This window comes from Toxotes jaculatrix, chromosome 12 (assembly GCF_017976425.1).
Source record: "Toxotes jaculatrix isolate fToxJac2 chromosome 12, fToxJac2.pri, whole genome shotgun sequence".
Lineage (NCBI taxonomy): Eukaryota > Metazoa > Chordata > Actinopteri > Toxotidae > Toxotes > Toxotes jaculatrix.
Window position 1 is genome coordinate 248,578 of NC_054405.1, and position 13,563 is coordinate 262,140.

Here is a 13,563-nt window from a genome sequence, read left to right on the forward strand (position 1 = left end):
CGCATGAAAACAGCAAAAATACATATTTCACACTTTGAGGATAATTATCAGAGCGTTTAATGTCATTATATTATACTTTTTCAATGAATAAACCCTTTTCAAAGAAATTAAACTTTTGCACTTCTATTTTTATCCACTAGGTGGCAGCATGAGACCATGTAATAATTTACACACCAAAAATTCATTTTTGCATGACCACGTGTTGAAAAGTTGGAATTCCAATATACAGCTCGGTGGTACTTACCGGATCCAGGTGCTTTTTCCGGAAAACGAACTTGGTATCAGCTCGTTCCGAATGGGTGTGTCCAACCTCAGCCCAATATAAATAGGAGCGGTTTTCACCTGCAGTTATCACCCGGTGACTATGAAGGTAAGAACCCAATTATTTCATGTAGAAGGTCACTATCAAGGATGTAGACGTGCTCTTCCTGGATGTAGACATATCTGATATATTCTTTCATGTAGATGTATAAGGTCATTATCCTGGATGTAGACGTGCTCTTCCTGGATGTAGACATATCTGACATTCTTTCATGTAGATATATAAAGTTATTATCCTGGATGTAGACACATCTGATAAACTCTTTCATGTAGATGTATAAGGTCATTATCCTGGATGTAGACGTGCTCTTCCTGGATGTAGACATATCTGACATTCTTTCATGTAGATGTATAAGGTCATTATCCTGGATGTAGACGTGCTCTTCCTAGATGTAGACATATCTGACATTCTTTCATGTAGATGTTTAAAGTCACTATCCTGGATGTAGACGTGCTCTTCCTGGATCTAGACATATCTGACATATTCTTTCATGTAGACGTATAAGGTCATTATCCTGGATGTAGACGTGGTCTTCCTGGATGTAGACATATCTGACATTCTTTCATGTAGATGTATAAGGTTATTATCCTGGATGTAGACATATCTGACACATTCTTTCATGTAGATGTATAAGGTCATTATCCTGGATGTAGACGTGCTCTTCCTGGATGTAGACATATCTGACACATTCTTTCATGTAGATGTATAAGGTCATTATCCTGGAGGTAGACGTGCTCTTCCTGGATGTAGACATATCTGACACATTCTTTCATGTAGATGTTTCAGGTCATTATCCTGGAGGTAGACGTGCTCTTCCTGGATGTAGACATATCTGACACATTCTTTCATGTAGATGTTTCAGGTCATTATCCTGGAGGTAGACGTGCTCTTCCTGGATGTAGACATATCTGACATATTCTTTCATGTAGATGTTTCAGGTCATTATCCTGGAGGTAGACGTGCTCTTCCTGGATGTAGACATATCTGACATTCTTTCATGTAGATGTTTCAGGTCATTATCCTGGAGGTAGACGTGCTCTTCCTGGATGTAGACATATCTGACATATTCTTTCATGTAGATGTTTCAGGTCATTATCCTGGAGGTAGATGTGCTCTTCCTGGATGTAGACATATCTGACACATTCTTTCATGTAGATGTTTCAGGTCATTATCCTGGATGTAGATGTGCTCTTCCTGGATGTAGACATATCTGACATATTCTTTCATGTAGATGTTTCAGGTCATTATCCTGGATGTAGACGTGCTCTTCCTGGATGTAGACATATCTGACATTCTTTCATGTAGATGTTTCAGGTCATTATCCTGGATGTAGACGTGCTCTTCCTGGATGTAGACATATCTGACATTCTTTCATGTAGATGTTTAAGGTCACTATCCTGGATGTAGACGTGCTCTTCCTGTAAATAGACATATCGGGAAATCAATGTTGCTCATCAACATTTGTGGACATTGATATAGATTTCAAACATTTTACATTGCCACGCCTTTCTGTATCGTAGACAAAGACCAAGTGCCCAGAGTGTGGAGGACATTACGTGTCCCTTTCCCGCCATCTGCGGGACCGGCATGACATGAAGGATGATAAACAGAGGCGTCTCTTCATTAGTAAGAAACATCTAAGATATGGTGGGAGACTGAGGTGCCCCATCAAAGACTGCGGATCACAGAAAGACTATGCGAGGCTCGACAAGCACCTCATCTCTGCCCATGGGAGAACCCGGGTATGATACACTTTACACGACAAATTCATGGAAAACATAAACCGTATTCTTATTTCCATTTTCGTTCAATCATTTCATTCTCTTCCCACAGGGAAAGCGCATGACAAAGCTCATGACCAAGGCCAAGAAAGCCGCAATTAAAGAAAAACTCCGGACCCTCTACCAAACACCACCACCACTGCAAACACCACCACTGCCAGCTCCACCGACACAACCCCCGGGGACTCCGTCGACAAACCCTGCGCCCCAATCTCCACCTCCACCAGCACTGCCTGCACAAACTGGAGCACTGTCCCCACCACCACCAACCCTGACCTTCATGGTTAATGGGTTGCACTCAATTAAAGACAGGCTGAAAAAGCTCTTGGAGGAGGTTGAGCTTCTACAGACTGTGACACAGCAACTGTGTGCTCTACATCCGGCGACAGCATCTGCCTCCACAGCCAGCAGTCCCTGCTCTACTCCTACCTCTCACTTGCAACAACCTGCGGCGAGTACGTCCTCTGCTCCTGAAACCCGCAGGGAGGGTGCCGTGGCTGCTCCGTCCTCTGCTCCTTACACCCGCAGGGAGGGTGCAGTGGCTGCTCCGTCCTCTGCTCTTGACTCCCGCAGGGAGGGTGCAGTGGCTGCTCCGTCCTCTGCTCCTGACACCCGCAGGGAGCACTGGAAAAAAAGGCCACTCCAAAAATCAGCCAAAAAAAATTAATACAAGATAGTTTTGCTTGTAATAAGCAAAAAAATCTGCGAATGGAACAGGTGAAAATTCTCTTGGTAAGATTTCTTGAAATAAGACATTATATTTAAGCCTTACAAGATAAGAGTGATCTTGAAATTAGCTGGGAAAACTCATTTTTAGCTATATTTGACTAGTATTGTGATGTTTTGTGTCTCATAATAAGCTTGTGATGTGCAAAAATAGTATTTTCCCCTCAAAAGTAGCATCTTTTTTGTCACCCTGTTTGTTTAAAGTATATTTAACTAATTTTTAGTTCTATAATTGTTACACTGTTCTATATTTAAGTCCACCATCTGCTTGAAATAAGATTAGAAGCTGGCATTTTGAGACAAAATGACTTGAATTTAGCATTCATGACTTGTATTATGCAGTGCTCTTTTGCCATAATAAACCGTACCATCCTGTCATCATCTCAAGTGTATTTACCTTATTGTAAGTGCTACAAAAGTAAAACTGTTCTAGATTCAAGACATTAACTACTTGTTATAAGACAGAAAAAATGAAAACTAGTCTTGCATTTAACCAACTTTTTTATTTAAACAGCAAAAAGTCACAGAGAACTGCATAAAAGGGAAACAGCTTCATTTTACATTTCTCACAGTATTTATGGAACTGCAATATGAAAACACAGCAAAACATGCCAAATATGTGAGTGAGTTAAGGTCAGGTCCAAACATCTGAGCAATCTGCCCCTCGATACACGTACAAAATATGTGCTTTGCACAGGCACACTCAAAGCATCGACACACTAGGCACACTACAACTGCTAACTTAGCCAAATTCAGACCAAGAATCAATAGCAATGAACATGGGACTGTAGTACCCTTGGGGGGAGAGAGGAAGTGCTATCCTACGCCATGTCTGACCACTGGTTTTATTGGCCAATAAAAGCTTTCCACTCAGCCATGCTCCTCTTGTAAGACGATGTGAGATCTCTCTCATGGATTTTGTCTAAGAGGACCTCCGTCTGTATGACTGAAAGCAGAGTGGCTACACACTTTGGATAAGTCAGGTGTAGGGTATAATAGTAGGCCATAAGGTATAAAGCACTCTCGGCAAACTTGTCTTTTGGAAAGGTGGTTATTGCCATATCTCCTACCACTAGGAGGCAGTTGGATGGACTGACAATCAGGACTGGGCAGGAGAGAGGGCGTTTCTTCAAGTAGGAATTGGGGTCTTCTGCTTCCTGTAACACATAACACAGACATTCTTCTGGATGATACATTTTGGTCATTTGGAACATAGGGTAGAGGGTTGTTTACAAACACATAACTTTACAAAGTAAAAGTCTGACAAAAGTTACAGTACTGAGAAAGCTCCGTCTGAAAGTGCTGTTTTTAACTATCCCCAATGCATTTACTGTTTACACACATCTAGCCTTCCAAAAGAACTAAAAACCAAGGCTAGGCTAGTCTGGCTTGGTTATCATTAAGGTGATAAAACCTTCTACCATGTAATGCGCCCGTTTTTGTACATACTGTGACATAGCCAAGACATCTACCCAGTGAAAATCCTCACAAATGTTTTAGGTTTCTTTGATGCTTAGAACATACAGTATGTGAATAGGAAATACATTGCCAGTCATCAGGGGCAGCACCTTCAGTGATAATTTTTTTCCGATACTGCAGTAAAAATTATCCTGCAACATTTTAAACAGCTCACCTCAAGGACATGCAAACATGTCCTTGAGGAAACAACCTTTCCCATTGTGGTATTGATGAGATACTTGAGAGGATTAACCGTGACTTAACTGAGCTGAGTGATGGTGTCCAGGTTGTCACTACAAATGGTAAGAGGACAATTTATGGGGCACTTATGTCTGTGTGCGGAGACACTCTAGCTCAGCATGAAGTGGCTGGATTTAAGATAGTGGGAGTGAGTGGGATTTGCCTACAGTAAATGCAGGCACTGCGAATGCAACTTTGAAGACATGCAGGAGCAATTTAATGAAGATTTGTTTGTTAAAAGGACAATGGCAAGTCATAACAGGCAATGTAATGACACTGAAAAGGCAAATACTGACTTTCTGAAAGACAATCTAAAACTGACATATGGCATAAACAGGAGAAGCAAATGAACAGAATTTCCTCACTTTGATATAATCAATCAAGCCCCACAGGACATCATGCATGTCATTCTTGAAGGTGTTGCCCCATATGAAATCAAATGTGTTTTAAAGCATCTTGCGCTTTCAGGGCAAATGGACTTAGACGCATTCAACAGTGCAATTATTTGTTTCCCTTATTCTCCTGTGGATGCAAGGGATAAGCCTTGCCCCATATCTGTCAATACACTGTCATCAAATGACAATAAATTGAAACAGTCAGCTGGGCAGATGCTGGTTTTGTTAAAGATCCTGCCATTTCTCATTGACAAAATTGGAGAAAATGATTACACACAAGTGCTACTTAAGTTGTTAGAGATTCTAAAAAAAAAAATCTATTTTAACCTATTATTGCTCTTTCAAGGCTGAAGCTTTTAATAGAGCAACATTTAAAACATTTCAAACAACTGTTTCCAGATGCAAATATTATACCTAAACAGCATTACTTGCTGCATCTTCCTTCTCAGATTAAGGCACTTGGTCCTACGGTGAGACATATGTGTATGCGCTTTGAGTCAAAGCACTGCTTTTTTAAGCAGTGGGCTTTGAAAAGTAGTTTTAAAAACATCTGTAAGTCTCTTGTGAAGCACAACCAACTTTATGAATGTAGTCAGAATGTGCATGAGAAACATCCAATTTGTTCAAGTGACGTTGACATGGGCCCAACCTCTGAGGTGAAAAATGTTCACTATGTAGAAGGAAAGATTAAAGCCTTCTTAGGAATAGAGCACGTTGAACATATAGTTTCGGTACAGTGGATTATACAGCATGGAAATAAGCATACATGTGGAAAATCTTTGGTTATTTCTAATGTCATCAACGATACTCCAGAGTTTGCACTTGTGAAAAACATTTCTATTTTAAATGCGTCAGTGTATTGTTTTGAATGCCAACCTCTCTCTACAGTTGGGTGGAATGATCATTATTTAGCTTACGAGGTAGAAGTTCCCGACCTAGCTCAAGCCAATATTTTCATGGATGCTGAAAAGCTTGTTGATTATACACCATACTACTATGTAAACTTCAATAATAGCAAGTACATTCCACTGAAGTATGATCTCACAGACATCATCAAACATCATTCTTGAGTCTGTATTGAGCGTGGGAATTTGGGCTGTTTTTTAAAAAAAAATTTTAAGCACTGACAAACACTGTAATTGATGACAGAATTTATTTTTACTTATTACTTTTGTAATAATGTGGTGTAGTATGTCTAGTGTACAACAGAACAGAGAAGGAAACAATTTCAGCTTTTGCCTTTGTCAGATATATGGACAGTTTGATGGAAATGTAAGAAAAATAGCCACACTGTATTGTGCATGAGTTGTTGTGCATGTTGACCTGCAGTTTTCAATAAAGCAGATCTGTTGTCTCAGTTCAAGTTGAGTCTATTTCTTAAAACAAGACGATTCATCTTTTACAAATAACACAGCAGCTTAAAAACCTTATGACATGTCAAAAAAAACTTGTTTCATCTGAGATATGACTCAAAACAAGATGTTTTCAAGACAGTTTCACTTAATATTCAAGATGCACTGTCTAAAAACAAACTCCCTTATCTCGCTTAAATCTCTCTCTTTAGGTGATTTTGTCTTATATTAAGTGTGATGAGATATTTTGACTAGAAATGAGAAAAATATACTTGGCAAGATTTTGAGTTTTTGCAGTGAAGAAGAAAACAGCCACTCCAGCCTCTCTGGGCTCGTCTGTTGCAGATGGTCTGCTTTATCTGACAGGCGTTCCAAACCACGCCTCGGAGCAGGAAGTTACTGACTTGGCCGGGTCCTTTGGCAAGATCAACAACGTGATCCTCATGCCATGCTCAGAAGAAAAGAGTGAGAAGAGCCAAGGACAGAAGGTACGTCTAAGAGTATCTACATGTTCATGTGTTTTACAAGAAATTTCACTTTGAGATTTGAAGTTCCAGAACAGTTTCAAACAGATGGTAGAAAAAAAAAGAAGAAAAACGAAGTGTAGTCAGTGTTGCAGTTTGCTCATGTTGTGAATATTACAGGCAAAAAGAAAGAACATGTTTCAGTAATCAGTCCATTTCTTGAAAACAGGATGCTTATTTTCTGTTGTATTAAAATGTGCAGAATTAACATTTTCTCTAAGTGTGTTTTACAAGAAAGAATAGCATTGGCCTGTTCATCCTTCACTTTTCAGTCAACAAAACAGTGGCTGTGGATATTTTAGCCTGTGCAGGTTTCCTGCTTCTGCTTTGCACAATGTCATCCTGGTTTCTGTCTGTGCCACGTCATCACTTTGTCTCCCTCCCTTGCTGCAGGCATCTGTATGCATGGTGAAGGCTGAAGACGCTCAGGCACTGGCTAACTCCACAAATCTCTCCATCAGAGACCAGAAAATCACTGCTTCAACAGCCAAGGTACCATGTGGAAAACACACACACATGTGGCACTGAAGGCATGTTCACTTTAAACCCTTTCAATCATAGAAAACATAAAGCTTCCACAAAAACACTGAGTGAAGTTTGTTTTCTGTCTAAATGCAATTGTTGATTCAGAAACCATCTCATACACAAAATTAGTTTCAATTCCTTTTTGTTTTTTATCATTTTTTGATGTTTGAAGTCTCATTTCTGTTTGATTTCCTTTAGAAACCTGAAGGAGTGCAGTCTCCTGATGCCAACAACAGGTCTGCCACAGTTATCATCACTGTTCTTCCCTTTTAACCCCATATGTTGTTCACTCAACCTGCCCATTTCAAACCTGCACTCAGATATGATTATTTCTGACTTCACAGCAAACCTGCTTCAGGACAGGAGAAGGGTCCTGCCGGGGAAGACTCAGGTAGGACAACACAAAAATGCTAGTCTGCAGACAGTCAGTGCTAATATATCCACATCTATCACTGTCAAGAAATACTCAGTATATCTAGTTAAAATCACAGTCTGTTAACTATACCTGATCACATGGAATAAACTGTAGCTTAGTCACATGTAGTCTGGTTTGTGATGTCTTGCTTTTGCTGGCTTGTAGTTGTGATGTGTATGAAAACATACTGAGTGTAGCATCTTCCCCTCCTACTCCCCACTGCAGGAGCTGAGGCTGAACAGAAGATGTCTGATGAGGTACAGTTTCCTTCACTTTTACATTTTCTTGTGTTTCAGCCTGATACTAAAATCCTTTCAGGTCATTTTCCCCCTCATCAGTCTGAAAACAGAATTTTATGTTTGGAAATGTATTAAAAAGGAAAACCTGAGTTCAGCTAAATGTCTGTTAAATTCACTTGTTCTGTAATGTCTCCTACAGAAAGGCATGGTGTTGATCACAGGACTTCCTGAGAGCAGCTGGTCAGAGAGTGACATCATCAAGCTGATCCGGCCCTTTGACACGCCCTCTGACCTCATCCTGGCAAAACAAATGGGAAAGGTTGGTGTGATCACACCAGGAGGAGAGGAGAAAACACCTGGACACCAGTAATACATGTAGCCATGCAAGCTGCTTCTGTCATAGCTTAAACTACTATCACAGGCTCAGTGGGACTGCTTTGTGGGCAGTCTACACACTCACTCTGTCCATAGATACTAGTTTCTGGATTGTTGACCTGTTACAAAGTTCATCTTCCTACAGCACCGTATGTTAGGTATTGTATGTTAGGTGCTTGTGTCAGTGGCAGACACGGAGATTGCTCAAGAGATAGTGAAAGTCCACTCCTTCATCCCCACCAAGATTAAAGACTGTGAGCTGAAGATAATCCATGTCAAACAGCATATTGGCCTCAGCACACCGGTAAGGCCTCTCATCATTCACCCACATCCTTTACAGGACACTCATCATCTTTTTCTCCTCCTCTGCTCTAATCTTCTATATTAAATAGCTTCCTTTTGTGTGCTTGCTTCTTTCATCTTGTGCTTAGTGCAGCATTTCTAGTTGTTAGTGAACCTTGAGCAGCGACCAGCAGGTTGGCCATGATCCCACTCTGCCTGACACCTTAAACAGCTTCTTGGCACACTTCGACTCTCCAAGCAGCAGGACTGTACATCTTCCTCAGCCAGAGGTGCAGCATCAGCTTCTCGTCCTGCAGCTGCACCAAGTGACCTCCGCCATGAGGAGGATCAACATCAACAAGGCTGCAGGTCCAGACAAGGTGTCAGGTCGTACCCTGAAGTCATGCACTGAGCAACTGGCAGGAGTTTTTCTGGACATTTTCAACCTGTCCATGCAGCTTTCCACGGTCCCTGTATGCCTGAAGTCCTCCATCATTGTGCCTGTGCCCAAGAAAGCAACCATCACCTGCCTCAATGATTACCGACCCGACTCCAGTCCTCATGAAGTGCTTGGAGAGGATCCTCCTAAGGTACATCAAGGACGCCATCCCTGCTGGCCTGGACAGCCTCCAGTTTGCCTACAGGGAGAAGCGTTCTACGGAGGATGCAGTCTCGTTAGCACTTGACACGGCCCTGACTCACCTGCAACATCCTAACACCTATGTTAGGATGCTATTTGTGGACTTCAGCTCAGCCTTTAACACTGTTCCCCCAGACATGCTGGCCCTGAAGCTCCACAACCTGAGTTTGTCAACACTGCTCTGCTCCTGGATCAGTGACTTCCTCACCAACAGGCCCCAAGTGGTGAGGAAGGATAGGAGAGTCTGCATCTGCCCCACTGATCCTCAACATTGGCACGCCACAAGGTTGTGTCCTCAGCCCTGTCCTCTTCACACTCTTCACACATGACTGCTCTGCCATCCACCCCACAAACATGGTCGTGAAGTTTGCGATCAACCACTGCAAAACCATCAAACACTACGAGAACCTAAAGGTAGGCAGCTCATGGTTATTTGTTGCAGTTTCTCCCTCTTTTATTCTGCTCCATTTTCACACTTACTGTGATACAGGTGATAAAACGTCCACGTGTGTTCACAACGGTGAATGTGACTGACAAACCAGACCCCAGCTGAATGTGGCTGTGAAGCTTTTGACTCACTTTTGCCATTCCCCTCCTTTTGTATCGTCTCTTTATTTCTCACTCAAGGTCCAGATTCTCACACTGGCATAGATTAGTCTCATGTCTTCATTTAAATAAATATGACATCAATAAATTGCATTTATTAAATTTTGGCTTGTCGCTCATTCACAATCTCAGTGTCTGATAATATTTTATCAATGATTTATAGCATCATAAAACCACACACTGTCATCACAATAACCTTAAAGCAAAGATGAAAATCTCACTGCATCAACTCGTATCTTTACACCTGCACTGATTTTCATTGGCATGTACAGTAAATTGCTAATACACTATTTTAGACTGTCTGCTACTCACACTATTTGCTATTCTATATGTTGCCTGTCATTTACATAGTGCTTATATCCAAAGGACTTTATATTTGGCTCTTGTTTACCCATTCAAATACACACTCACACTCACACACACGCACACTGATGGCAGTGCTTGCCCCTTCTGCATGTGAACAGGAGGAGCTGAGGATCAAACTGCCAGCCCAGTTCCAGCAGCTCCTCCTGCAGTGAGAGCCACTGGCCACACGCCTTAGACAACCTTGGCATGACTACAGCCAGTGACGTCCACGCCTCAGTGACTGTGGGGTAAACACTCAAACCAGGGATCCTTTGTGTGGCACTTGTCAAGTCCCAGCTTATTAGCAGGACATTTATTTCAGCACAAGATGGCAGGACACTCTGTTCTAAGCTCAGAGCATCAACCTGTTTCCGACACAGTCTTACAAATCCTTTCATACCTCACAAGGCTTCATATCATCACTTAGATTAGCTTTTCTGTGTGTCAGAGTCTTGTGCTACCGTGGAGTGTCATCAGGTTCAAGGTGACTAAACTATGGCCATAAACTGTTTCCTCACTATGAGTCAAAGATCTTTTCTTACACATATAGCATAGATAGATAGATACTCCTCTCTGCAGTACAGCAATTGTACTGTCAATATCACCAGAGGGGTGTATAGAAGAAAGTAGCAAATTCATCAATTCAATAAGCACATTATATATATATGTACAGTAGTGGAAAAAAGTTTTGGGACACCCTTCAAATTTTACACAATCTCAAATATTATCATGCAATATTTGCAGAAAAATCTTTTTAGGATTTCACAAGGTGTGGCTGCATCAGACAGACACAAACAAAGTCATTTCTTTTGTTTATTGTTATCAAGACAAAAAATTTGCAAAAGTAAATTCTTCATGGTGTCAACATGTCAGTTCTCAACATTGTCAGTATCAAAGTTAACAAATAGCAAAGAATGTCTTCAAAACAGAACAAAGGATAAAGCATCACATAACAGAATTCATATTTAGTACTCCTGCCATTAGCACGCAGTAGCACTTTAATCCTGGCTGGCATGTTCTCCACGAGCCTTTCACACTGTTGAGAGGTAATCTCCTCCCATTCTTCTTCAATTACTGTTTTTAATTCTTCCAAATTCTTTGCTGAAAACAGACCTTTTGATAATCCAGCAAAGATTTTCAATGGAGCTCATGTCCGGGGATCGAGCTGGCCACTCTAAGACCTGGATACTGCAGCCAAGTTCTACTTGACCTGGATGCGTGGCAAGGTCAATGTTTGGGCATTATCTTGCCCAAACATCTGCTTTCCACCTCCACTTCAAACAGCCACAGCACTTTTCTGTAGAGAAGCCTATATGTCGGCTCAAGTTATTTCTGGCTTTTTTCTTTGCATCCCCAACAATTTTCCTGCCACTTGTGGCTGAAGTTTTTCTTGCTCTACCTGAGCGTAGCTTGGTATCAACAGAAGCTCATATTTTTCACTTCTTCATCAGAGTTTGAACACTACTGATTGGCACTGTCAAATGTTTGGATATGTTTTTCTATCCTTTTCCTGCTTTCTAAAGTTCAAATACCTTCTCTTGTAGGTCTTTTCATAGTTCTTTTGCTTTCCCCATGGCTCAGAATCCAGCAAAGTCAGTGCAGCACTAGATGAAATGTGCAGGCGTCTGTCAGGAGCCCATAGACTCACTGACTCTTTATACACACACACTAATTACAGCCAAACAGGTGACAGGTGTGGACAGTGACCCTTAAGAGCCATTTAAAGCTCTTTGTGTCAACTTGTGTGCATAGTATCAGGCCAAAACTTCAAGGGTATGTATACTTTTGATCAGGGCCATGATCAGGGCCATGTTTCAACTTGTCTCTATGATTTAAAAAGAGCAAATATAATTATGTGATAATAAATAACTTTGTCTGACCACTAACTCTGAATGAAAGAAAAGCTTTTGCATGATCAAACATATTTTCTGAAAAATTGACAATATTTCACAAATTTTGCCAGGGTATGTAAACTTATGAGCACAACTGTATGTGTGTGTGTGTGTCTTTGTCTGTGTCTGTGTGTGTGTCTGTGTGTTGATGTGATTTTCTTAAACCAGGCTGAAAAAAAACTACACATATTTTGTTGAGCTTATGTTTTCTTTTCTTTCTTTCCTTCTTTGCTTCTTTTTTCCATCTTTCTGAAAACTTTCCGGCAAAGTTTCCTTGAAGGCACAATGGCACTCTGTGCTGGGCTGAATTCCACACTGATTGTTACTAATACTGTTATCTAATACTGTCTGTATACAGTATAAAGAGCTTTATTTCCAACATGGTACACCTCAGTCATACTACAGTAACAGCTATCTGTAATGTATCCACACTTTGTAATTTGAGCCATCTGGATTCTTCCAATTGTGACTTTCGGAGCTGCATTTACCACTTTGCCTCATTCATGGCCTGTAACGTGCCTACTTGTAATTTGGATATTTCCTCAATGGCAAGTTACTGATGTGGATTCAAGAAAATATTTTCTTCTTCCACTTAAAGAACTACAACCAACTGTGCTGAGCAAAGCACATGCACACAAAACACACACATACTCACTCCTGGACTTAAAATTGCTGCTATATGTGCAGCCTTTCTTCTTTTTATTTCTCTTACTGTTCAAAGACTGCACATGGTCACTTTGGTCATACTGTTTATAGTATTTATTATTATTGTTTCCTCTAATAAGTCTTTTTTTTTTCTTGGAGTCTTTATATTCTATCTGTATTATCTGTATATTCTGTATATTCTGAGTGCCTGTACCCTATTGCATCTGCTTTTTGCTTCTGTAACAGTGTAATTTCCCCATTGTGGGACAATTAAAGGTTTATCTTATCTTATCTACTGTATGAAAATGAAGGGCAGAGATGATGGAGGATATCATTCTAACTCTTATTTTATTACCTTCAATTCAATTCAATTTATTCATTAATTATACAGCGCCTTACAGAGAAAGAGAGAGAAAACTCTCTTTCCCTCAGAGAGAAAGAGAGAGAAAAAAAAACTCTCCCTTTCTCTGTAAGGAATATACAGTATTCCCTTCTAAGTTACATTTTACAGTGTTCTACGTTCTACTCTACAGCATTCCGTTCTACGTTCTATTCTACAGCATTCCGTTCTGCGTTCTATTCTACAGCATTCCGTTCTACGTTCTGTTCTACAGTATTCTGTTCTCGTTCTATTTTACAGCATTCTGTTCTACGTTCTACTCTACAGCATTCCGTTTTACGTTCTATTCCACAGCATTCCGTTCTATGTTCTCTCCACAGCATTCCGTTCTACATTCTATTCTACAGCATTCCGTTCTGCGATCTATTCTACAGTATTCCGTTCTACGTTCTATTCTACAG

The 13,563-nt window shown here is 40.7% G+C and overlaps 1 protein-coding gene across 1 annotated transcript; it reads left to right on the plus strand.

Moving 5' to 3' along the window:
• Positions 1-2,025: 2,025 nt before the first annotated feature.
• On the plus strand, positions 2,026-2,770 carry LOC121190939 (proteoglycan 4-like). The gene is made up of 2 exons (XM_041051959.1): positions 2,026-2,064; positions 2,156-2,770. The coding sequence occupies exon 2, from the start codon at positions 2,165-2,167 to the stop codon at positions 2,768-2,770; it is 606 nt and encodes a 201-aa protein (XP_040907893.1). The 5' UTR covers positions 2,026-2,064; positions 2,156-2,164.
• The last annotated feature ends 10,793 nt before the right edge of the window (positions 2,771-13,563 follow it).

Bases quoted from the DNA above. Each gene is read 5' to 3' on its own strand.
- LOC121190939 (XM_041051959.1), top strand. From the start codon at position 2,165: ATGACAAAGCTCATGACCAAGGCCAAGAAAGCCGCAATTAAAGAAAAA.